This window comes from Cynocephalus volans, chromosome 1 (genome assembly GCF_027409185.1).
Source record: "Cynocephalus volans isolate mCynVol1 chromosome 1, mCynVol1.pri, whole genome shotgun sequence".
Classification (NCBI taxonomy): Eukaryota; Metazoa; Chordata; class Mammalia; order Dermoptera; family Cynocephalidae; genus Cynocephalus; species Cynocephalus volans.
In genome coordinates, this window is record NC_084460.1 from 198,747,574 (window position 1) to 198,773,008 (window position 25,435).

General features: G+C 53.8%; 1 protein-coding gene across 2 annotated transcripts; it reads left to right on the top strand.

Annotated features, from left to right (window-relative positions):
* Positions 1-7,257: 7,257 nt before the first annotated feature.
* Positions 7,258-12,071, top strand: EN1 (engrailed homeobox 1). Of its 2 annotated transcripts, XR_010024927.1 has the most exons (3): positions 7,258-8,131; positions 11,006-11,637; positions 11,772-12,071. XR_010024927.1 is itself a non-coding variant. In XM_063115267.1 (2 exons), the coding sequence occupies exons 1-2, from the start codon at positions 7,258-7,260 to the stop codon at positions 11,320-11,322; spliced, it is 1,191 nt and encodes a 396-aa protein (XP_062971337.1). In that variant the 3' UTR covers positions 11,323-12,071. The 2 variants fall into 2 exon arrangements, 1 of the variants encoding a protein (XP_062971337.1); XM_063115267.1 differs by having other exon boundaries at positions 11,006-12,071.
* Positions 12,072-25,435: the final 13,364 nt, after the last annotated feature.

A 25,435-nucleotide genomic window follows, 5' to 3' on the forward strand; every position in this document is an offset into this window, starting at 1 on the left:
AAACTGGCTGTTTGAATCCGGGTTTAAACAACTATCTCCTGTGCCCTTGCACAGTTCATTGGCGGTGGGGGTGGGGTGGTGATGGTGGCTTGGGAGGGAGAAACAGGGGTAGGAGGTGAGAGGTTGGGTTTGGGGTCAGAACCCTAGTGTCCTTTCAACTTGACACACCTCACTTCCAAGGGCCTCGGTCTGAGGTCCCATCTCGCACACACGAGCACGGTATATACACAGACACGCACAGGCATCCGTGCAGAGCCCGTGTGCACACACACTTCCACACACGGACACAGTGCAAACACACGAGGATTAGAGAGACACCAAGCGCACACAATTTTTCCGTGCACACACTCACACTACCACTCACCCGGAACGCACAGAGTCATGTACAAACACGCACGCGCGGGGTCCCCCACCCCGCTCTCTGCTGGAGCAGGAGGACAGGGAAGGTGGCCCGGGAAGGCCTCTGCATTCCAGTGACCCCCTTCCTCCCCCGCCCCCCCTAGTCCGATCCAGTGTAAGGAAGGAGGTGGGGCGGGCTGGGGGAACGTGTGCGGGTTTTCGCCTCTCTTTCCTCCTCCACTCTCAGGCTCGGCTCGTAAGACTTTGCCTTCCCAGCCCGGAAAGCCTTCCGGACTAAACTTTTCCCTTCCAAGTCTCCCGGCCAGCCCTCCGCAGCGCCCGACCTCGGCCGGAACCTGAAGCTTTTCCTGAACCCTCCCGGGAAGAGGGTCCGAACGATGCAGCCCCCAAGGGCAAAAGGGAGGCGCGGCCTGCGGAGCGCTCCGGGGCGCCGAGAGCTGGGTGCACGGACTCTGTCTCCTTATCCAGGGTCAGTGGGAGAGGGAGCCGGGACAACCCTCACCCACATAGAAGTCAAGGGAAAGAGAAGGAAGACAGTTAATTTTGGAGCAAGCAAGAAGAGCACGGTTTTGGAGCCACAGAGGAGTTCCTTGCGTTGATATTTATTATTTTTTCCCTTGCATTGATTATTTTTTGTCTCCAATTTCGGAGTTGGGTCTGGAGCTCCCGGGATGCACGGACCGAGCCGAGGTCAGAGGACAGCAGAACCCGGAAGCCCCTCCTGGCGCTGGCCCCTCCTCACTGGCTTCCACATTGTCACCCACCGGCGCGTACACGTTCAAGGCCAGTCTGTGTGGACCCCGAACCGTGCCAAGCCGCATCGAGGCCGGAGCCGCCACTCGGACAGGTGGGGACTGGGGTGGGCGAGGGACACCCTCGGCCTAGGGGCGCCAGCCTCGGGGGACCTTCTGGGGAGAGGGAGGGAGTGGGAAAGGGAGAAACACAAAATAAAGAAGAGAAGAAAATTCGATTGTAGACGCTGAATTAACTCTGGACTTTTTTTTTTCTGGGGAGAGGGAAAGAGGTTCAACCCAAATTAGGGTTTGGATGGGATTCAGTGTAAGGACAAAACCAGTATGTCTGATTAAAGTGAAGAAAAATATACAGAGAAGTGTGGGTAGTCACCTTGCTTTCGGGGGCCGGGAGCTCTACAATCCTCAGCTCCAGGGGCCTGGCTGGCTGTGCAGTAGAGCGAGCCCCAGTGCAGTCCGAGGTTACGGAGGGGCTGCTGAATACTCCCCTTTCCGTAATCCCGGCTAAAGGGCCCTGAGTCTCGCTCTCCGACAGCCTCACGCAGCCCGAACGCCGCCGGTAAACCCGTGAGCTGCGACCGGTCGGGTGTTTGCACCCTGGCGTCCGGGGCGCCGGCGCGCGCAGAGCTGGCAGTCCGTGGGGCTCGGTGAGGAGGCTGGGTCCCGGGAGACCTTTCCGAACCCTGGCTACGGGGGCAATTTACGGAAATTATCGAAATCTTTCTCTCATTTCCCAAAGTCAAGAGGAGAAAGGTCTCATTTGTCAGGGGTGGGAGAAGGGAGAGAGAGAAATTGTTTCTAGAACAAAAAGATCCGTGCTGTAAACTGCTCCGTCGGATAAAAGAGAGAAAACTCTGGGGGAAGACAGAATGGGGGGGGCATAAATCCGAATATTGAAATTCCCAAAGGTGACAACCTCCGACAGCAGGCTTTTTCTCGAGCTTTCTAGGAACCAGACATTTATGTTTGTATTTCATATACAGAGGAAAAAAGAAATACTCCCTTCATCCCCCGACCCAGGAGTCTGCCGGGTTGTCTACAAACAAAGCTGCCGCCCCAATTTCGGGAGTCAACAGAGCATTTTATTTTCCATGGTTTGCTTCCCACGCACCCCCACCCACCGGCTTTTTTCCTTTGCCGGCCTCCCCCAGTCCCACTCCGAGCTCCGGGAAGAATTGCTTAGGATACCTCACCAATACCCAACGAATCCCCCAGCACCCACCCACCCACACATTATTATCGCCTCCAAATGAAGACCGAAATCCCGGAGCGCTAATTGAATTAGTCTATTGAAAGGACTGTCAGGTACAATGACGTGGCTCGAGGCCCCGCATTTCCCAAGGTCTATAGGCTTTGGGGACCTACGATGTATAGTCTGACCTTCCAGCTCATAATAATACCGCGGCACTTGTAGCAGAAATCTCCTCGCATTCACTCCCAACAAAACCGCTGGTCACCCAGTCCCTGTAGGAAGGCTGCGCGCTATTGTGTTGCGACAACTCATTCATGTCCCGCACCACGAGGCCCCGCCGCCATCTGATCTACACTCGAAATGCGATTACCACCGTGTGCATGCAACACTCTGTACTCCCGGCCCATCGTGCACACGCCTCGCCAAGCTGGAAGGTTTTCTTCCACAATTCTCCTCCTTACCCAACCCTCAAAAGAGAGGTGGAAACAGGCAGGACCCCAACATTTGTCTCTGCCTAAACGAAATCCAAAATTCTGTGGAAACTCAGGCTGGTGGGAGATTTCTCTTTTTTGAACAGCACACACCAAAATCCTCAGTAAACACATTTCTCCATGCTGGACTGGTGGGGCTGACTCGGGCATACACACTAATATGCCCACATAGGGGCCTCCTGCCATGCACACAAATATACACAGACATACAATGCTCTTATAGACTTGTTTTCTCTGTGGTTGGCCACAAGAAAATAGACACAAATACAAGCCCTGGCCCCCACAGCCATGGGCCACTCTCCAAGACCACTAAGGTTTTTGCAAGATTGGGAAAGGGGAGAAACAAAGGTACAATTTCTCAGTCTTCACCCTGAGAAACACTGATCAATCTTCCTGCTGCATGATCCCCAAACTTCTCCAGCAGCCCCCCGCCCCCTAGCACATGTGCACCATTCCACTCTGTTTGGCCAGGTACCTTTTGCTCAGTGTAAGCCCATGATTAGCCTCAGAGAATGGAGGGAGTCTAGGGATGGGAGAGGAGTAGAAGGTTGGGGTCTCCTCCTGTTCTGTTTATCCTACTGCCCACCACTGAAGGCTTTTTTGGGTCTTCTTTTTCCTTCATACGGGAAGAGGAAAAATTGGGGTTCAGTATTTGAAAGAAAACAAATTTTTTCCCATCCTTTTATCCGGACTGGGTATGGAAAGGGAACTTGGGGGCAATCAACTTATTGCAGAGACATGTCCCAGTTTGTGGGGCCTCTCACCCAAGTTACTGTACAGCTCACCGGTGTCAGCAAGGTGATGGAAATAGGCACTGGGCACCCTCTTGCTTTTATACCTTTGGCCCAGGAGCAGGTGGCATTTGGAGAAAGGAGCTCCATTTCATTTGGGGCAGGTTTCTCCACCTGCTTCCTGGAGGCCCACCTCCCTGCCATTCTGGCCTGGGCATCTATCAAGTTGGAAGAAATTCCTTAATTCCCCAAAACACAAATGAGCATGCTGGAAAGGGACAGTCACACAAATGTACACACATGTGCACACACATCCCTCCACACACACCCAACCCCTTTACCCATATACTTGTACGCACAACTCACCCTTCCCGTAGTTGATCACCCACAGGCCCAGCCCTGGGCTCACTTGGGGTCCTCTGGACCCCTCATACATCCATCTCCGCCAACATTTGCTCACTCGGCCCTCACACACCTCTCTCTCTCTCTGGTTTGCCAGAACGCCAACGCGTTTACACGGAGTTCCCAATAGCACGTTCATTTTCAGGAGGGAGGGACGGTGTAGGCCCTGGATGGGGGTCAAGGAGAGCAGGGCGGCGCAGGGTACAGAGCGTCCAGCCCAGGCCGGGCCTGAGGGGAGGTGGGGGGACGAGTCGGAGTGGGGAGCGCCGCCTAATCCAGCCCGAGCTCTTGGGCCGCGGGTGCATTTATCATCCCATTACTGTAACAAATCCGGGCTCCACTACATGAAAGGTAAAATGAATTACCGACGTTAAGCCGTCAATAAAGTCATTTCTGTAAATGGTGTCTCCAAAGGGCCGCCGCATTATTCAGCTGGCTTTATCAGCTAGCTGGAAATTACGTGGAGGAGCCGGGCCGCGCAGCGCGCAGGGCCGCTCACTTTGATTAAGCGTCTTGCCAGCGCGATGTGACAGAGCTTTTGACCAGGGTTTTATTCACAGGCCTGTGATGAACGCCAAGCTGATCAGGCGGAATGAAGAGTAATTAAAACCTATAAATTATCTTCCGCAGCCCTTCTCGAGGCGTCTCCTGCAGGCGAGATAAGGCGTCGAGACCCTATTTACGGCGCTGAAAGGGACCGCGGCGCACAAAAGCTACGCGGCTAAATAGGATATTGATAGTGTCCTAATTAGAATTTAATTAAGTACCCACGCTCGCTTGCGGGATAAAGATTTCAATTTTGCGAACTTAAATATAAATAAAATCCCACCCCCATTTACGGGAGAAGAAGTGGGGGCACCTGGAGATTTCGGGGAGCCCTTGGGCGTGAGACTGAGGAGGACGTGGGAGACTCAAAGGTGGGGTTGGGACGGCTTGGGAAGGTTGAGGAGACCTTGGTAGGCCTGCCCAGAGCAGCGCTCCGGAGAGAAGTTTTCTCCCCTAGGCCACCACTCAGGTCTAGCGGAAAACTCAGCCCTGGAACTCGGGGGACCCTCGATGCAGCGAGCAATAAGAATTCCTACTCTCTCCATCAACCCCTCTGAGAAACTTCGCCTACTGCGGTGGCTCGGCTTGTGCTTTTAGTTGCATGTTCCTCCTAACCTAACCCCCTGTGACTTTTCTGGAAAACTGGGAGCAAGGGGATTATTTCACAAATCTCAAATAGACAAAATCCCCAAAGAGATCCTTTCTCTGCTGTCCCAGTTGCGGGTGACGGCCAAGGCATGCAGGTCCTCTGGAGCTCCAAGATGACATCTCCGCGAAGGCCTCATTTGCTGGAGCCTTTCTCGGGCACCGCAGGCTTCAGCAGAGTGTCGGACCCTGGCCCTTTCAAACGGATCCGCTGACAAGCCCAGCCCGTGCCTAGCACCTTACTCCATCCTCTGCACATCTGGTTATGGGTAAAATCTGGGGGTGCCTTGACCAGGAAACAGCGCAAAAGAGCCCAGCAGACAGGAGTGTGGGAGCGGCTGGAGGCGCCTTAGACCTCCAAAGCTAGGGAGGCACGCGCAGGGCTAGAGCAAGAGGCTCACAGGGAGTCGGGAGCCATCTCAGGGAATTCAGTTATAACGCTACTCGTCAGCTGGCCAGGGCAAACACTTAGGGTGCAGTGCTTTTATTTGTTTGATTTTACTTTGCTGGGAAATCTAAGTGGAGGTTGCCTTGAACCCAAAAGCAGGGGCCTAGCGCTCATCCACGTCCTTATGAGCCGAACGCAGGGGCCCTCCTGGGATAACTCTAAGATTCCCGGACAGCACGGGCTACAGCAGCCAGGGAAGGAACTGGCGGCCGGCGCTGGGGCTCTTCCGCGCTCTCTGGGCCTGGCTCGGTGGCGCCAGGACAGCTCCCGGGTGTTGTCGAAAGTCCGGACGGGGAAGGGCATGGGTGCGGATCCCTCAGAAAGGACACGCAGTATAGCCGGCCGGCATGAGCCGTACAAATCGGCAGTGCAAGCTAAGTGCAGCGGACTTCCCGGGTTTGCTATTTGTGAAAAATAAACTGCGCCTCCGAAAGTAACCAACTCTAGGTCTATTTCTCATCAGCGACCTCCTCGTGTCACTCCTTCTGCACTACATAGACACACATATACACACAGGCAGTGACAACAGCCTTTCATCCTTCTTAACAGTTGAGAGAGAGAGAGAGAGAGAGATTGAGAGATTGAGAGATTGAGAGATTGAGAGAGAGAGAATAAAAGGCTGAGTTTCTTAGGCGTGGGGGTGCGTGCAAAAGAACTCAGGCCCCCTGACCCTGCGCCGGGCGCGGACGCACCATAATCCTGCATTTCTCCAAGAAGTTGTTTATGAAGTTGCCTTTCTATTTGCCTACACCCCGAAACCCACCCCTCCCAGGTCCTTTCTGTCCCTTCGTCGGTCCCGGCCTTAAGGAGGGGGAGGGGTACGGGCGGGGGGAGGGCGGGCCGGACTCATAGGCACCCGCGCCGCGGCGCCCCCTCTCCGCCCGCGGCCGCCACCCCCGGATTATTTATCCGCAAAGTCCCGCGCGCGCCTATTGGGCCGAGGCCCGAGTGTCAGCGCGAGTTCCGGCTCGCCATTGGCCCCGCACACGTGCGGCCCTGACTCACGTGCTTCCGGTTTGAAGGCAAAAAGTGTGCCTGGGTGATTTTTTTTTTTTTAAGCGAGAGAGTTTGCAAAGATCCGAGCTGTCAGAGATTTGAAAAAAAAAAAAAAAAAAAAAAAAAAAAGCAGCCCGGCGCTGGCGGAGACGCGCTCTCCCTGCAAAAAAAGCAAAGGCGATTAAAGGCGCTGCCAGCCTCGCGCTCTGGGCACAGCTGAGCGTGACACTCGGGGAAGTCAAACCCCTCACTGCTGCCTAGGAAGATGGCTAGACTTTAAAGACTATTTTTTCCCTTTAAAGCAAAATTCTTGGAGTCTTTTTATTTTATTTTTTTTGTTTGCTTCTTTCTTTTCTTGTTGGGTTTTTTTTTTTTTTTTTTTGGTCGTGGCTTACTCCCCATTTAAAATATTGAATCTGGTTGCAGAAAGAGAAAAGAACTAGCTAAGTGTCTCCATATCTGGATGTCTACAAATTAGAGAGACGGAGAGACAGCGAGATCTATCTGCTCGATAAGAGCGAGCGATCCAGGCCAGACGCCTGGTTTTTTTTTCTGCACCCTCCCCGTGCCTTCGCTGGGGCTTCGTCTGCCTCCTTCCTCCGCGCACCCCCACGGGCCGCTGGCAAAGTGGGGTGGGTAGCGAGGCGGGGGGGCGGGGGCCGGCGCTGCGGCCGGGGCGGCGGGGCGGCCGAGCATGGAAGAACAGCAGCCGGAACCTAAAAGTCAGCGCGACTCGGGCCTCGGCGCGGCGGCGGCGGCGGCGGCCCCGGGCGGCCTCAGCCTGAGCCTCAGTCCCGGCGCCAGCGGCAGCAGCGGCAGCGATGGAGACAGCGTACCCGTGTCCCCGCAGCCCGCGCCCCCCTCTCCTCCCGCGGCACCCTGCCTGCCACCCCTGGCCCACCACCCACACCTCCCCCCGCACCCGCCTCCGCCGCCGCCGCAGCAGCAACATCTCGCGGCGGCTGCTCTGCAACCGCAGCCCGCGGCCCAGCTGCACCGCACCACCAACTTTTTCATCGACAACATCCTGAGGCCGGACTTCGGCTGCAAAAAGGAGCAGCCGCCACCGCAGCTTCTGGTGGCGGCGGCGTCCAGAGGAGGCGCAGGAGGAGGAGGCCGGGTTGAGCGTGACAGAGGCCAGACTGGAGCAGGTAGAGATCCTGTTCACCCGTTGGGCGCGCGGGCGCCAGGTGCCGCCTCGCTCCTATGCGCCCCGGACGCGAACTGTGGCCCACCCGACGGCTCCCAGCCAGCCGCCGGCGCGGGAGCGGGCGCGTCCAAAGCCGGGAACCCGGCTGCGACGGCGGCGGCGGCTGCGGCGGCTGCAGCGGCCGTGGCAGCGGCGGCGGCAGCAGCGGCGGCCAAGCCCTCGGACAGCAGCGGCGGCGGTGGAGGTGGCGCGGGGAGCCCCGGCGCTCAGGGCGCCAAGTACCCGGAGCACGGCAACCCCGCCATCCTACTTATGGGATCAGCCAACGGCGGGCCCGTGGTCAAAACTGACTCACAGCAGCCCCTCGTATGGCCCGCCTGGGTCTACTGCACTCGCTATTCGGATCGTCCGTCCTCTGGTAAGTACCCAACCCCGGGCTGTACGTTGCCTTGCGTCCCCGCGGATGCCCCCAGAATGCCAAGCCTCCGCGCTGGGGAGAGCAAACCCGGCCTCAGGTCTCTCGTCTGTCACGCCTGTTTCCTCCTCCTCACCCTTGGTTCCAGCCACTACTGAATGTTCACCCAGTTCTGCGATCCTGGCCTCTACGGCCACCATTCGGGAGGCTACAGCTCGGGCACCGGAGGCTCGGGTCTGCATCCTTCGGTTTTGAGTTCTGAGCCCCCGGGGTCTTCTTTGTGTTTTACCTTTATTATCCGTAGGAAAGATACACATCAGTCATTGATTTTTCTTCCGTAGAAAGGGGTGTTTAGAGCTGGCGGGAACGTGGGCCTAGTGATCTGGGTCTGAAATCCCACCTGCCTGGTCTTGCGGAGGCCGGCTTTGACCAGAGAAGTAATCCTCGCCCTGTGTTCTTACAGACACAAACACCATCTATATATTTTTTTGCGGAAAGTTCATTTACATAGAGAGAGCTATGCGGACACACAGGAAAAGAGAAAGCGTCTGAACGCTGTCCCCTTCCCCGGCCGGGTAGCAAAGACAGTACGACCCGGGTGGGTAGAATCTAGGGAAAGGCAATTGCCAAAAAGGTGGATGCCGGGCTCCTGGTTCTCTACAGCTGACAGACCGTGGGAGAGGAGAGAAAACAGGTCAGGCTCAGGCCAGAAAGCCGGGCCAAGGGCAAGAGAGCCAGCCTCCTCCGCAGCTTCTCTGCGGTGCGGCTCCCACATCCTCCCGGCTCTGCGCTTTCCTTTTTTCACTCCTTCCTTCCGCACATCTGCCAATTAGCAGATATCTGCCAACCGCAGACCGGTTTTTCTAGGCTTTTCTTTTTTTTCCATGTGCGCCTTGCACTTGGCGAACCCAAGGCCGAGACCTGTCTCGGGACAGCCACTGGACTGGGCCTCGGGAGAGGAGGTCAAAGCCTACCCAGCCGGCAGCGCCCAGAAAGTCTGCGGCAGGACCTTTGGTCCAAGATTTGGACTCTGGGCGCCCGGGTGCGGCAGGGGGCCGGGCATAGCGTAGCTGGGCGCCGCTGTCTTGCGGCTGCTCTCTCGCCGCCCCACCGCTGCCGGCCGGGCTCGGATCGATGCGTGCTATCAGCCCCCGCCATCTCTAGCCCCGTTATTGACACGTCGGGCTCCCTGAACCTCCGAAAAGCTGCTTTGATTGACTCGCCTGATGGATAGAGTGATTGAGCTGTCAGGCCTCGCGGCTCGGGCTGGCCAGGAGGCTACGATTTTATTACAAGTGTCCGTGCCTCTGCACACACACACACACAACACTCCAACATGTCCCCGAAGCACAACGCGCAGTGGGACTTTTCTGGGGATGTGCACATTTCCTAGACCGTCTCTGCCTGCTCAGCTAATTACTAATCTAAATCCCAGTCCTGCTCTGGAGTGAGCCTTGCCTTTGTTCTTGGCTGCTCTCCTTCTTATGGGCCTAGGGAGGCAGGGGACTGACTCCTTCTGCATGGGCAGTTCGAGGCGATGAGCCTCACCCCAGACCTGAGTCACTGCAGTCTGCTAGGCCTGCACTCTCTGTCATAGGACAGCTGGTGACCCCAGGCCCTGGCCTGCCCCAGTAGCCAGCTGCTCAGCTTGCCCCTCTGTCGCTAGGTTTGGAGATGTCAGCAAAGGCCCTTCGTTGCAGACAGTTTTAGAGATTAACAGGCCTGACACGGACTTGGTTCAGTAAGCTCCCATAACCAAGACAGGGCCCAGCAAATAAATACCAGAGGAGTTGGGTGTAGAAGCCGATGGACAGTGGTGCAGGCTTTCCAGGCACAGACCAACAGTTGAATCCTCTCAGGGTGTGCCCTTCTCTCTCCTTCCTCTATCTGAGGCTGGGCTCCACAGCAGCCCTTCTCCCAAACTAGTATTTCAGGGAGACTTCACCTTACTGGGGAGGTTTTCTGTGGCCTCTTCCCCTACCCATCTGGGGGTCAAAGCACAGATTTTTGTTGGGATTTTCACTCTGCCTCTGTTCCCCTGCCCTTATGTTGTTCACGGATGGGGGGAGGGCCATGTAGTGTCCTCGCAAGTACCATCAGTGTGCAGAGATAGCTAATCTGGCTTATTTTTGTTAGTCAGTTTTCAGTTTTGAAACTGCATCTGGGCAAGGGCCTTTCTCTCTCCTTCATATACGGGGATAGTCAGTGTCTCCCTGGGGCCCTACAGAGGGCTTCGTTTAGGCCAAAGAGAAAGAAGAGGCGGTAGCACGAGCAGACACCAAATACTTTGGAGCTGAGTAACCTTCTCGTAGCGCTCTCCCTATTCCCCGGTTTCCTGGGGTCCATGGTTATGAGCAGATGGGGTCTTACTGTAGGTGCGGGTGTGGGTAGCTTCTTGAGGAGGAAGGACTAGTTTGCAGGCTGGAGACTCCCGCAGGGCCTGCCCTCACTGCCCCAGTCTTTTTTATTCCAGCGCTGTGAGGACAGCGGGCTCCTGACCCCCAACTCTGGGCTGGGCCGGCTGGGGCTCCAAATCTCTCTCCATCTTGGATTCCCGCCTTCTTGGCAGGGATGTGCTATGATTTAAGTCTGTCCCGGCTCTCCTGTTCTTAGTTGGGGTGTGGGGTGCACCTACAACCACAACCAGTTTTTCTCCGCGGCTCCTTTGCGACCCACCCCCAGAAGGGAACCCGGAGACCCCAGCGGCCCGGCGAGGGGCACTGCGATCGAGGGGTTGGCCGAGGGAGGGAGCCGGGCGCTCAGCAGGGCCTCAGCGGTCGTCCGGAAGCGCAGGGCGCGATCCGCACGGGGCTCTGCAATTCTCACGGCTTCCTCTGCCCTCTTCCCCACCCCCACCCGGTCTCTCCGCCACTGCAGGTCCGCGCACCAGGAAGCTGAAGAAGAAGAAGAACGAGAAGGAGGACAAGCGGCCGCGGACAGCGTTCACGGCCGAGCAGCTGCAGAGACTCAAGGCGGAGTTCCAGGCCAACCGCTACATCACCGAGCAGCGGCGGCAGACCCTGGCCCAGGAGCTCAGCCTCAACGAGTCCCAGATCAAGATCTGGTTCCAGAACAAGCGCGCCAAGATCAAGAAAGCCACAGGCATTAAGAACGGCCTGGCGCTGCATCTCATGGCCCAGGGACTGTACAACCACTCCACCACCACGGTCCAGGACAAAGACGAGAGCGAGTAGCTGCCGCCGGCCGGGGCCGCACCCGCGCCCCTCCGTGCCCCGCCGCTGCCGCCTCGCCAGCCCCGCGCCGGGGGAGAAACGATCAGCGCGAAGGAGGGAGGGAGCCGCGGGGAAAAGAGAGAGACGCAGAGAGGGATCTTCAGAATGAACAGACACGTTCAGGCTAAACATCTTTGAGAAGGGAGAAAGACTCGGACAGGTGCTATCAGGAAAATAAGATCTATTGTCTATTTACAATACAAGGGACAAAACTTCGAACTCCTTAAAGCTCTATCTAGCCAAACCGCTTACGACCTTGTATATATTTAATTTCAGGTAAGGAAAACAAATATGTGTAGCGATCTCTATTGCTGGACATTTTTATTAATCTCCTTTATTATTATTGTTATAATTATTATAATTATTATAATTATTTTATCCCCCACCCCTCCTCGCTGTCCCCGGCCCAGTTTCGTTTTCGTTGCCTTTTTGTTTTGAACGTTATTGCTTCTCCAGCGCCTCCCGCCCCGCATCGCTGGCCCTCGTTTCTCTGGGACTTTTCTTTGTGTGCGTGAGAGCGTGTTTCCTCGCGTGTCTGCCTTCCGCCTCTCCCCCACCTCCCAGGACCCTTCTGTCGGTCTGTCTGTCCTGTCCCCCTTTCGTTTTCCGGAGATTTGTTGAGAAATACATCCCCACAGACTGCGAGACTGAACCGCCGCTACAAGCCAAAGATTTTATTATGTTCAGAAACCTGTAGTCTGAAATAAAGTGTACACTGTGCTCACGAGCCGCTGGCGGCCGTCCTCTCTGCGGGCTCGGGGAGGGGGTGCGCCCGGGCACACCGCGGCCCCGGCGCCACCGCGCGCACCGTGCGCACATCGGGCGGGGAGCCCCGGCGGTCGGGCGGGCCTCACTATCACCGCGCAACGAATGCGGGGGCAACGGGGGAGCGCTGTGATGGAGGCGGCCCAGAATCGGGCTTGGCCCAGCACTGGAGGGTCTGGCGGGACACGCCTGGTCTCCTATTGCGTTCAAAGAAACCCGAAGGCCTGAAACCCCAGTCCTGGCTTCGGAAACGCTGGCCGGGCTGCTCCCCGCTCCAGGCCAGGCCCAGCCTGGCTGCGGCCTCCTCTTGTTCAACCTGCTCCTTGCTCCAGTCTGCACCTTTCCTTTTCCAGTTTCTTTCTTTCTTTCTACCCCCCCCCCCACCCCGGTGGTGCGGGGTTTTCAGAAGGTTTTTCTGCTCCAGAGGCAGAAGGCCTTACCAGGGCAGGGCAGAGGTGGGGGGCTGCCTTCCTGAGCTGCTGGCTAGGGCGAGGGGCGACTGGGCCTAGCCTCTGGCCTCCTGGACTTCACTGCTTTTCGTTTGGGGGAGTGATTCCATTGGCAAAGCAGTGAGTCGGGGTCCTCATGCGGAGCCTCATGGGACTTGGAACCCATGAACGGTCCCGCAAAATCGGGGGAGAGGAGACACCAGTGCTGGGAAAGCTGACCCGACTGGTGGCTGCTGGGTCTTCTGCTGGGATCTCTCTGGCCCCGAAACCCCGAGGAAGGCGTGGGCTTGCCTTACCCTAAACCTAAGCGGGGTGACCCTCAGCATCCCAACAAAGCTTGCTTCCTCACCTCCTCACCGAGGGGGGCGCACACACAAGCCCCCAGGACACCCAGGACATCTGGGATTCTCAAAGGGAAAGGTCTGACTCTTGCTGTTGACTCTGGCAGCGGTCCTTCTAAGGCAGGCGATGGGGTCCCCGACGTTCAGGGGTTAGGGGGAGGAAGGGGACGTCGCTTCTCTGAAGACGTAATTTCCCCTTTGTTCAGGATTTTTTAAAAAAATTGTAAATTCCACTCCCCCCCCCTTTTTTTTTTATCTCTTCTCCAGTTCTGATGTATGTATGTACCTGTATGTGTGTGGCTAGATAGGTAGGTGTCCACATATGAGAGCTTGTGTGTCTATGTGATAATGGGCAGATATTGGTGCATCTAAGTTCCTACCAGTTTTTTGTGGAGTCCTGTGTGCATGAGTATTGTGTGACTGGATGTTCATTTCTCTGGAATTACATGCACAATTGTATGCCCATGAGTTCATGCCATATGTATATGGGCTCATTTGTGTTGGCACACTAGAATGTTTGCAGGTGTGTTTGTGGGATTTGTGCATGTGTGGGAACCCTTTTCTCTGTGCTCTTCCCTTGGATTTCTTTTCTGTTGTTTTTGCAGAATTGATTTTGTGAGAAATGAGAATGACCAGTCATTCTGACTTTTTTTCTTGAAAAATTCCCCCTGATTTGGCTCGAAGTCCTATTCACTCCTCACTAGAGAAATGATAGTGCTAGGCCCCAAGCCCAGCAAGAGCCCCTCCAACTCCCTGCTCAAGGGTTGGGGACTTGGGGTTTGGTGGTCTGAGGTTTAGTGGCCTGGAGTGGAGTTGACATTGCCATGGGTTTCCAACTTGATTGCAGTAAGTCCTTTCCTTCCACCCCCCCACCCCCCGTTGTTTTCTTGGGGTGTGTGGAGTAACCCCTACATATAATAATGCAAGGAATCTTTGCATGCAGAGCTGGAAGCAGAGATGGGCCCTTTCCTGGGGTTGGCCTAGGTGAGCTGCTTTTTGGTGGCTGGAAGCACTGCTTTGCTTCCCTTGGAGAGTGGAGCTTGGAATATTCTAGCCCTCCAGGCTTTTAGGTTAGAGAGTCTGAGGCCCAGGCTCCGGGTACTCCTACCCTACTCCTGGCTGCTCAGAACTTCAGGAAGGGTCCTGGCCCCATCCCTCCCTCTGAGCACATCCTGATGTGGTGTTGGCCGTGCTCAGCTCTGCAGAGAACCTTATCATTTTGAGAGTCTGGGAACTGGGCCACCCTCCCATCTCCCTTCTCCCTTCCCCATTGTGACCCCTTAGAATACCCAAGTCCCTAAAGGCCACCAGATCCAGAGGCTGGGACAGAGGTCAGCATGAGCAGCAATTCCACAAGCATCCGGGACCTTAAGGCTTCTCTTCACCTATTGCAAGAGAATAAATCCAAAGAGCTCTTCCCCTTCTCTTAAGCCAGTGGGAGAGGGAGGAGGTGGTTAGTTACCCTTCCCCATGATGGTATTAGTAAAGTGCATAGATGTGAGTGTCATTATTATGTAATTTGATTTTTTGCCTATTATCTCCTTTTATCTTCCAATTACTGTGAGCAAATAGAATTTTCTTCATTGTTCAGTGGAAGAAACTGAAGCTCTGAGAATTTAAACATTTAGTCTATGCCTCCTCTGTGGCTGTTTATTTAAGTTGCATCTACCTCAAGAATCCTGCCCAGGCCCTGAAGTCATCCTCCAGAATGACTTTCCTATCTTCTCTCCCTCTCTTTCCCATTTCCTTTTTCCTGATTAGGGCAGAGAAGAGGGGAGGAGGACTCTGGTTAGACCTTTTTCTTGTACCCCCTCTAAAAAAAGAGAAAGTAATAATGATCATAAACAGGCATTGATTTCTCTGATCTATGGGGCTGGCGTAGTGAGCTGCCTGTGTATTAAAGTCTGGGGTTGCATCGAAATAAATACTTGAACACACACCATCCAAACTTCCTCATTTTCTGCCTTTCCCCCCACCTTTTTTTTTTAAAGATTGGATTGAACCATAAACTTAAATCTTCCTCAGCCGAGGAGGAAACACATGCTAGCTAAGTCTAAACAGTATTGATCCCTGGCTTTCTAAGGGCAAAGGTCTCTGTTTTCTCGCTGGAAACTCCCTTTCCTTCAGCAGGCTCAAGGAAGGCTGTGGATGGAAAGGAAGGAGGGAGTAAAGTGGAAGGAAAGGGTATTTTGGCATTTTGGTGTGTGTGCTTATGTGTTCATGGGTTGTACTGTGTGTGGGCATTCGTAGAAGGGTGGTGGGAGATGGCAGTGCGTGCTTTGTTTGTATGGACCCCAGTAGTAATTGTTTGGTGTTTGTTGGTTAGTGTAGGTGTGCCCAGGTCTTAGGCCCCATAGGTGGGGCTGCCCAGGACACATAGAAGGAATGGCCTGCTGGCCTGTCCCCTCCTTGGCCTCCACAGTCCTGTCTATCACCTGTGGCAGGACTTCCAGAGATGATACCACCACGAGGCCACTGTGCCCCAGCCAGGACTCAACCCCCTCACCCCCCCTGCCACCCACACAATGCTCTTAGTAAAGAAGGCCAAAAGGCCAAGCTGCAAGGACAGGGGTGAGCTTTGGCTGACTCCTAGAGGCTGGGAGGCCAAGGCCAGGGCTGGAAAGGGCTGGGCCAGACTCTTTGCCCTGGATGAAGGTGTCTGCTCTGGCTTCTCTGGGGTAGGCATCAATTCCTCCAGTGGTCAGCCTAGCTTTCCCTTTCTGTGTTTGAGAAAAGCCGTTCCTCTGGCAATCTACACAACCCACTATTCCCCTGCTTCCAACCATACATATTCATGGGAAGGGGCAAGGAGGGGCAGGAAGGCATCAGCAGCCCTTCCCAGCTGTGCCTCATAGCCTGGTCCCATTTAATCTGGACATCACAGTGGGTGCAAATGAAGACTGTGTCCCCCACCCCTCCATCCCGGGGAGGTGGTAGAGTATTGCTCCATCCTTCCTAGAGCTCCTACCAGAGACTTCAGCTCTCTTCTCCCACTTTGAACTCAGGTGAGAGGGTTAGTCTTGTGTGGCAACCTGTAGAAAGGAGAAGGGCTAGGGACTCTGCCAACTCCCAGCCCTCCTCAAATGCATTAGACCAGTCTTTTAATGCAGTTCCAGTGTTGGAGGGGTCCTCAGGGAGTCCTGAATAAAAAGGTTTTCTTTTACAGGCAAAAAAAAAAAGAAAAAAAGAAAAAAAAATCCTTAGAGGGTAAGTGTCACATTCAAGCACATAGCAGATGAGAGGGAAAGCCCTCATATTTCTTCAGTCCAGGGCTCTTCTCCGTGTGCCATTGATAGGCAGTGTCAACACACATGCAGGCACAATGCACACATTTATATGCTCCCACACATACAAATGCACAAGCAAGCACACACCCATGTGTGTAAAACACGTGCACATATAAAAATATAAATGGACCTATGTACAGAGGTGTATTCACAGCAAGCACATGGACATTGCCTGCGTAGAAGGTTCTGGCACACATTTGCATGTGTGCCAGGAGTACCTATACTGGTGTCCAGCTGATGGGTTTCACAACCAGGAAAGGGGAGAAGATATTGTTTCTAGGGCTCCGGGGCAGACTTGCCTGCTTTCTCCTTTCCATGGATGCCAGGGGGAGAACTAGGGCTGGGGGGGGGGAGATGTTGGTTGTGTGGGGGCTGGGAAGACTGGAGTCAGGGCTGCCAGTGAAGAGGAGAGGCACCCCTTTCCCCTCCCCCAGGGCAGCTGGGTCTGGTGACTGGGCTCAGACACAGGCCCACTGCTACAACCCTCTCCCTCCAGTACCTTCCCCACTGTACCTTCTGGGGGTGGAGCAGACACAAGGCAGGAGGAGGCAAACTTTTCAAACAGATTTCTCAGCTTACTAAGTCAGGGGCCATTGCAATTCACTCCATGAGTTTGCTTCTAAATGCAGTCTTTCCTGGCTCTGGTGCCAGGAAGGAGAGTGTGCCCCTCCACTCTGGAATTCTCCCCATAGATATGGGGCTGGATTGCTTTGAGGACATATGGGAAGATTTCAGGCTGCAGTAATGGAAGACTCTTGGGTATGGGTGAGTCTATAGAAGAGTAGAGATTTACTGTGGGTGGGAGGTCACACACATCTCATCCTGAAGACAGCATTCCTATCAACAGCTACTGACTCAGCATTGGACAGCGGGGGTGGGGTGGGGTTTGGGTGTGAGGAGGTGTGAGCACAAGCCTCCCCCACTCGACTCTGCTAGGGGTGGGGCATAAACACCGAGCAGGATTTAGGGAGTAACAGCCACTAGCAGATTCTTCCCGGTCTTCTGACAACACACAAGCGAACCGGCGGTGGAAAGCTAGGTCTGGAGTGCTCTCATCTTCCAAGCGGCCTGAAAACCTGGTCTGCAGGTGCCCGAGGAGCAGCCATCACAGCGCAGAGGGGAGCCCTCTGTGAGCGAGACAGGAGTCCAAGGATAGAGGGACCCACGAGTTTTTCAGATTCGGCCACAACTATTGCAAGAGTGGGCTTGGGCCTTGACAGAGAGCATTCAATTCCTGCAGAAAGACCTGCTATACTGCCATCTGATAAAGGGAACAGTAGAAGTCTTTGCCAATAAAGCCCTGCTGCTGCTTAGAGGCTTCGTCGGGCGGGGGAGAAATGGCAGAATTTCACCCAAGCCCAAGACAATATAGATGCTGAAGAAAACAAAACCAAGTCTCGGACCCAGTCACTACCTCAGCAGGTCTCTCCTGGACTTTTCCTCATTCCTCCCCCACCCCCACGCTGCCGCTACATAATTTGTCCATTTGGCAGAGTAGAGGCAATTTAGAAGATGACACTGCTAGAAATATTTTTTTTCCCAGAAATTTAAAATTAACACAAGTATAATCATTCCGTATTGAGGACCAACCGAGCACATTGCTAGCTGTTTGACATGATTTACTTTATTCAACCTCAAAGATTTCCTTGAGTTGGATATTAACATCCCCATTTTACAGATAAGAAAAGTGAGGTCCAGGGTCGTCTTGCCAAGGTGACACCAAATCATATTAAAGTTTACGTTGTAATTATGTACCATAAAATACAAGAAAGATTCGCATTCCCACCCGCGTCTCAGATTAGGTTCCCGGGACACTGCGATCTTTTCCCAGACTAAGATGACCCTTTCCTCCCACAACCAGCAGTTTGCGCCCTCACACCTTCCTCTAGCACCTGAGTCCGGCCTGGTCTGCTGAACCAGCCGCCCCACCCGGGCACCTGTACTTTGGCCTGGATCCAGCCCGGCCCGCGCTGCCTGCTCCCAGGGCGGTCCGCGGAGGGCGCTTCGCACGTACTTCCGGTCAGCGCAGCCCGGGCAGCTGGACCTGAGCGCCCCGGGCCCCCTCTCTCCAGTGGGGGTTTGGACATGGGAACGCAGCGGGGGCTTGGCTAGGCCTCTGAGTGCCCCTCGCCCTCTCCTGAGGAACCCGAGACCCCACATCTGCTCGGCCAGCGCGGGACGTGGGCCCAGCCCATCCGCTCGCTGGGGACGCGCAGGGAAAGGCCGCCCCCGCCACCCCGGCTCCGGGTTTCGGGCGAGCGTAGGGAGCCGCGCTTGGGCCGAAGGCCTCAGCCCCCCGCTTGCCGGTTCTCCCGACGATTGTTCTCCGCACAGTTTCGATTTGTGTCGAGGCCGGGGTCACTTTCCTTTTCTTTCCTCTACGTCCTTTTCTATGGGCTCCCCGGCCTCTGCTCCTCCTCGTCCTGACTCAAGGTTTCCGTTTTCGCTCTGGAGGCCGCCTCCTGCGGCCAACCTCCTCCGGCCTCTCGGACTCGACCCCGGTTGCCGTGTGCGCCCGGGCGTCCCAGCGGCTCGCTGCCCTCCCCTTACTCTCGTCCTCCTGCCCAGATTCCAAGTTTGCTCCCCTGGCTGCCTCCGACCTGCAGCTGCCCTCCCCGGGCCAGCACGGAACCAGCGCTGAGCTTGGGAACGGCCACATTAGCCCCCTCCCCCATGCTCTGCAGTCACCTCGACCCCCTTTGACTCTGGGGCTTCCAGGTGGGGGCCACTGCGGAGTGGTGTCGGAGAGCGCCCTTCCCCTCATTAGTGACAGTTGCCTTGCAATCTCAGCTGCTCAAACTGGGCCTCCGAGCGGCCGGGCCTAGGGTCAAGCCAGGAAGGGGGAGGGGTGGGCCTCAAGGCTGCGGAGACCCGACTTTATTTTTGTTGCTCCAACTTGTCCTGAATGGTTAGACAAGTCGCGCGCTCTCGCACACGCACCACGGGCTGCCCAAACCCTCGCGGGCTCAGGCCGCCGGCTCCGCGCCCTGTCCGGCCTTGGCCGGCCCTTGAGCCCCCGGCGTCAGAGGGCTCGGGGCGCTTGTCTCCTCGGTGCCTGGCTGGGGAAGACCTGGCCTGCGAAGGGCTGCCAACTGAACTTGCCCGGATTAGGTGAGCGCCTTCCGAAATCCTCGCTGCGGGATCCTTTTTTCCGGAGAGAGAAAGTTGCAGAGCAGCCCTGCCCCCTGCCGCCCCTTCCCCCAATATATCGACCACCTTCAGGGCACAGAGATTTGCCCATCTCTTTCTCTCCTTCTTTCCTAGAGATATTTGGCCGATTCGCTTCCCCAGGCACAGCTGAGGTCTCCCGCTCGGGCTCACTGTTTGCTTGGAATTTCTTTAAAACTAGCGGCGCCAACTTGCCCCCGCTCCGCGCCTTCCCTGGGCGGCGCTGGACCAGGCCAGGCAGAGCTTCCCGAACGGTGCGGCCGAGCACGGGGGCTCGAGAGAGGCCGCGGCCTTGCTGGGGTGCGTTCTTCGATCTTTTGCTGATTTCCCGCCCCCGCACCCCTGAAGATTGGCCTCTGGCCTTTGCCCCTGGCCTCCTGACTCCGGGTTTAAGTGTCTTCTCAGCAGACAGAGGCTGAGAGCTCTGTCGGAAATAGGGACGTGGATACCCCAGGGAGGACGGCTGAACCCAATTTCATGCTCATCGCGCTCCGAGTTTTGTATCTACTCTCCATGTCTTCACAGGGCTGACCACATTGGTGGTGCAAAGTGAAAAGTCGAGTGTTTGTTGTCTTGGGGACTGGCATGGAAGTGAGGTGTCGGGAGGGTGCTGAAGGAGAGGGAAATGGAAAGATAGAACCTCCCTTGCGCCAAGTTCAGATCAAAGTGAGCAAAGATTCTTTTCGGGGACCGAGCTATTCTTGAGCCCTCCGACGGGACAGGACCTCGGGGTGGAGAAGGGAAGAAGCCCTGAATCCTCTGTGCCCTTTGCGTGCAAACTCTGGCCCCAAACAGAGCCGGCCACCAGGTGAGAGCAACCAGAGATGCGCTGGAGCCCGGGCAGGCGCCCCCGAGGCTGACGTTCCCGTGCGCAGTGCGCGACTTCTGCCCCGGGAAGAAGCCGCCGCTGCCTCCTATCTTGGCCTTGGCGGGACCCGCGCCTCCATCGAGACCGCTCACTTCCTTTTCTCCCGGACCGAGAGTCTCGGACCTCGCCCGCCCGAGGTTCCCCCACCTCGTCAATTCCCCCAGGGGGAGTTGTTTGTACCACTGCCCGCCCCCCAGGAGAGCTGCCCGGCATTTGGATTTGACGCAAGTCGGGACCCGCCTGGCCAGGCGAGGCTCGGTGCCGGGCGGCGGCCTTCCCTCCGCTTCCAGGGTCGGACTAGGGACCCCTCTCCCCTAGAGACCCTCTAGCACCAGCGTTGATGATCATTGCTTTAAATTAAAAGTCCCCTTTTCCTTCCCGTCTAAGCCTCAACTTAGTTTCAGAGAATGAAGCGTGAAAGCTCTTTTATGGAGATTACGGATGCTTCATTTATTCCCGCAAATGGCATACATGGCCTGGGAAAAACCGAGCGAGCGAACGAGCTCCTTGTCTCGGATCCTCAGCCGTCTCCGTGTTCACAAGCTCACTTGGCTGTGAGAGCCGTCGGGGAAAGCCCCTGCATTGGGCTTCCCTGGGGAAGGAATCGCGCCGTTTGTTCTGGCTGCAACACCAAGTACCCGCGGGTGGGATAACGGCCCTACCGTAGACCCTCGACTTGAGAGCTGGAGGAGCTGGGATCAGGGCGGGTGGCCCGGGCTTGTTATCTTGAGGATCCCTGAGATGTTGCGTTTACCTGCGCGTGAAGATCCTGGTTACCCTCACGCTGAATGGGCCTTTCACTCCCTATTTGCAGTGGAATCTAGTGGAACTTGGGGCACATTGCGCCAGCAGAGCCAGGAGACCCATGCACTACCTCCTGACCTCTTTCGCCTTTCCAATTTCCCATTCCAAGCCTGCACCAGCCACTGTGACCTTCTCCTTACTTGGCCAAGAGACTGTGTCCATCATGGGAGTTTCTATGTGGCTGTTTTATTTTTGCATGTCTTTCCAAAATAAAGCTCAGGTACACATACACACCCCCTAAGGGCTGGCAGCCCCCTCTAGAAAGGGTGGGCCATTTTGGAACTGGATCCAGAGGCTCTGAACCTTTGGTATACAAAACTCACCTTGTGACCTGGTGGTTTTCTCCTCCACAATCAGGGATGCTTTGGCCATTTCACGAGGGGCAGTTGAAAGGAAGTGATATAGCCTCTGGGAGAAGAAACGACATGGTTTTTATTCTTTTAAGACAGAGCAGAGAAGTTTGAAGAAGGAAAAGTATAAACTCCTATAGGTGAATTTCCTGAGTTCAGGCTTAAATTCTTTTGTGACACTGTGTTATTAACTCCAGTGCAGTGGCATCTCCACATTCCAGCCATCCCACTCTGGGAGCCCTTGTAACACAAAAGCTACTGTTGTGTTGTGTGTATGTGTGTGTGTGTGTGTGTGTGGGGGTAACCAGGAGGGACACCAGCCCTCCTTCCTCTCACCTTACCCAGCTCCCAGGTTGTAGGGAAAGTGGAAGTCCTGCTTTCGTTTGGATGGGCTTGCTTTTCCTAAGAAGACACCTTGCGGAAGTGAGTGTGGGGGTTGCCCTGGGGTGTCGACATGCACCAAGTTGAAAAAGATGCAGTTTGCCTTATTATATAGCAGTAGAGCTTGCAGGGAAGCCAGCCCCATTTGGTTGCCCTTTCTGCTTGTAATGGATGATAGTTTCATCACATAGGTCCTCAGTGGCCAAGAGGGGCAGTCTAAATGGTGTTTTGAGAGCAAGAACACTCCACGGACCCAGAGAAGTCCACTGGTGCTGTGCGGGAAGGTGAGGCTAGCTGGATGTGGGGCTGCAGCATAGCGTGTAAGTGAACATGCAGCACGAAGTCAGGAAAGACGAAGAGGGCTTGCTGCTCGCCTGAGCAGTTGCCAACTTTCGTCAATTACTCAGTCATTTTAATGTGAAAGCAAATACTATATGCCCATTCTGGATTAGTGGCCTGCAAAATTCAATGAGGAGGGGGCCAAAGAGAGAGTTGAGGTGTTCAGGAGTATTCAACCCTTTGTTCAAACCTAGAAGGTTTTTAATTTTCCCTCCAAATGCCTGTGGTGGTGGTCAGTGAGTTGAAAACATAAAACAAACAGCTATTTGTTAGTGAGGAAAGGTTGGATTCTAACGATGACAAACATCAGAAGGAAAACCTTGCATCCTCAATGATTATTCAGTCACACAACCTGGCCTAAACCAAGTGCCTGTGATGTTCTTGTTACCGGAGTGGGCACCTGTAGGATGGATATCTGATATTCCAGGTGCCTGTGCTGATGTCGTGTGGCCCCATATTCATATGAGCCAAATGGATTCCTAAAGGCTATGCCTGTGTGTTTGGAATATTACAAAACAATCGGAGTCTGCCTCTCAACTCCCGCCATGTCAGAGACAATTCCTCTGGGGCCGCTTTTTGTTGGTTAACTTAGTTGAACTTATGATCTGTGAAACAGAAAACCAAGTCAGGTTTAGGTGCACCTACCTTAGTTTATTATGTCAAAAGCTTCAGGAAAAAAAAAAAATTTCCCTTCTTCCACCATGTACAATCTGTTTGCATGGCAGAATGAAACCACAGCTTTATATAATTTTGAGATTATATTTGCTTTTTCTTGATACTTTATCTCCTCATCCTTGTGTTTGTTCTTAGGTGATTTTGACACATGTGCCTATGTTTTGGATGGACACGTTTTCTGGGAAATGTGGTAGTATGGAGCAGTCACAAATACATTTTGGAAGGGTGGCCCTGTATTTGGAATGGGGCGTTTAGGGATCCGCTACAGAGTGACTCATTGTGTTCTGGGTGTCATATAAAGTGGATAAAGCCAGAGGGGTACCAATGAAATGGCTCCCGGGTCTATTTTTGGGTCATGTTCTTCAGAGTTATTACTAAGAAAAATCCCTTCCTCATCATAAGCATCACATTTCTGTATGGGCAAAACTTGGGCAGAAATTTCAAACATCCTACCGGGGCCATTTTATGTTTAATTGCTTGCAGTAAATTTACCATTGCAGGCCTAGTCCTTGAAGTTTACATTCTTGGAATTCTAGAACTTTTTCTGGGATCCTTTTAGGCACAGTCTATACATGTAGACCAGCTTCAGTAAAAATGACACAGTGAAGTAGGAGTTGGTTAAAGTCAGACAAACAGCAATGTAGTTGTTTAAACTGATTTCCCTCACCTTTGCCAGACCAGGCTGTGCAGGAGAGCCGATCTGTGGCCAGTCTTCCTGCAAAGTGTATCACGTGTCCCCAACCTCAGAGAGTTTGATAGGATGGGGGTGGGGGGGACTGCCACCACCATAATTCCCTCTGAAAATAAAGTGAGTTTGTACCTAATGAACACCTTTCATAAAATCTGAGGCTACTGAGTCCCTGGGGAGGAATTCAGAGGTGGCCTCTTAGCTGAAAGATGACTTGTTTCTTGTTGATGTTCAGGTTAGGAAATAAAACTCTAGGCCCTTGAACAGTGTGAGTGTATATGTGTGCGTTTGCGTGTCTCCTTTAAGAGGTTATGGTATTTGTATAGAAGCTGGACTTAAATTACTTCAATTTAAAGGAAAGTTTCTTTTTTCTTAATATTTTCTACAGTTAAGGACCTTATAAAAGAGATGGCTTTTGTACTTTTCCTTGGGAACCCTAGACAGTGAGCTGTCAGCCTCTCTGTGGGGCCAAGAATTTAATATGCATAGAGGTGGGACGCCAACGATTAAACTGAGCAGGTCCCAGAACCACCCGGGATAAAGACCAAAAAAAACCCTCTTGGATTATCTGACTCAATATCCTTGGCACCAAGACAAAGAAGACTCATCCTAATCCCTCACACAGGTTTTCTAAACTTATCTGAAATCTCATCTCTGACATTCTGAGAGGCTGGTGCCAGAGTGAAACGGGAGTTTGTGCCACTGTTTGACCATCTCGGCTGTTATTTATTTATTTCCCCACGTGGCAGGGGTGAAAGGATGGAAGAGGAGAGAGCTTCTGGGAATCTTTAATGGTAGACATAAGGCTGATCTTTTTTTTAAACTGGAGTTGGCTGTTTAATAAATAAAACTCCACATGTCAATCTGGGAAATGTGACGTTTCTCTGAGTGGATAAAAGATTCATGAAGAGTCGCATCATGGGATACACTGGGTGCAGTTTCGTTCCATTTCTAGATTCATGTTCCAAAGGAGGCAGGTCTCTCCCCTCAGGTAACTCAGGGTTTGAGCCAGGCCTAGCCTTAGAGGCCTCACGAGTGGGAGAAGAGATCCAAACTTTCAGGCTGGGGGTCATTTTTTCTGGTCTTCAAAGTGCCTGTCCATGCTCCTTGGTTGAGGTGGCAGGAAATGGACACAAATGGCTTTAAAGGGAAAGGAGTAGAGAGGTGCACTTGAGTATTTGGTTCTTGGTTTAGACTGTTTTTCTTCTATCACCCCATGTGTCTGAACAGTGGGAACTTCTTATCGAGAAGAGAATTATTTCTGTACATAATTTCCAGTCCTGCCAGGGAAGTTATGGCTGCCCTATATAAGAAGAATGCCTGGCTCTCTTTGTCCTAGGTTGGGAAGGCCTCCTGGTCAATAAATACATATTAATCATGTAAAAGGATTGACATGCAAATGAAGGGCACCATTGACAAGCCCTGGATGGCAGAGGGAAACCCTGCTGCAGCTGTGGTCCTGACTGGAGAAGCCAGGGCTGTACCCGGCTCTTTGCTGGATGTTTTCTAGAGAGTGAAACACCCTTTTCCAATAAATATGTGAAAGGGTTAACTGGACTAGAGATGACTTTAGGATATTTTGCTTGCATGTTTCATAACTCTGCCAACTCTCCGGATTTTTTTTGTTTTAAATTTAAGTCTGGCAATAAGCAGGCCACCCTTTGGATCGCCGTGTTTCTCATCCCAACTGGAAGTCTGCAAAGGTACTTTGTTCTTCGGATCAAAGAAAACTTGAACCAACCAGAGAAATGGTTAAAAGCTTAGGTGAATTTTTTGAGAAATGCTTGACATTGCATGAATAATGATTAGTTGCACTTAGAAGTTACTGCTTATATAATAGCACGTTGTATATTTTTGTGGCTTTCTTTACAGAGCAAAGACACTGCAAAATTACCTTGCTATAGGCAGAACTAAGCTTTGATTCAGGTTTTTCTATATGCATGACACCTGGGGGTATGT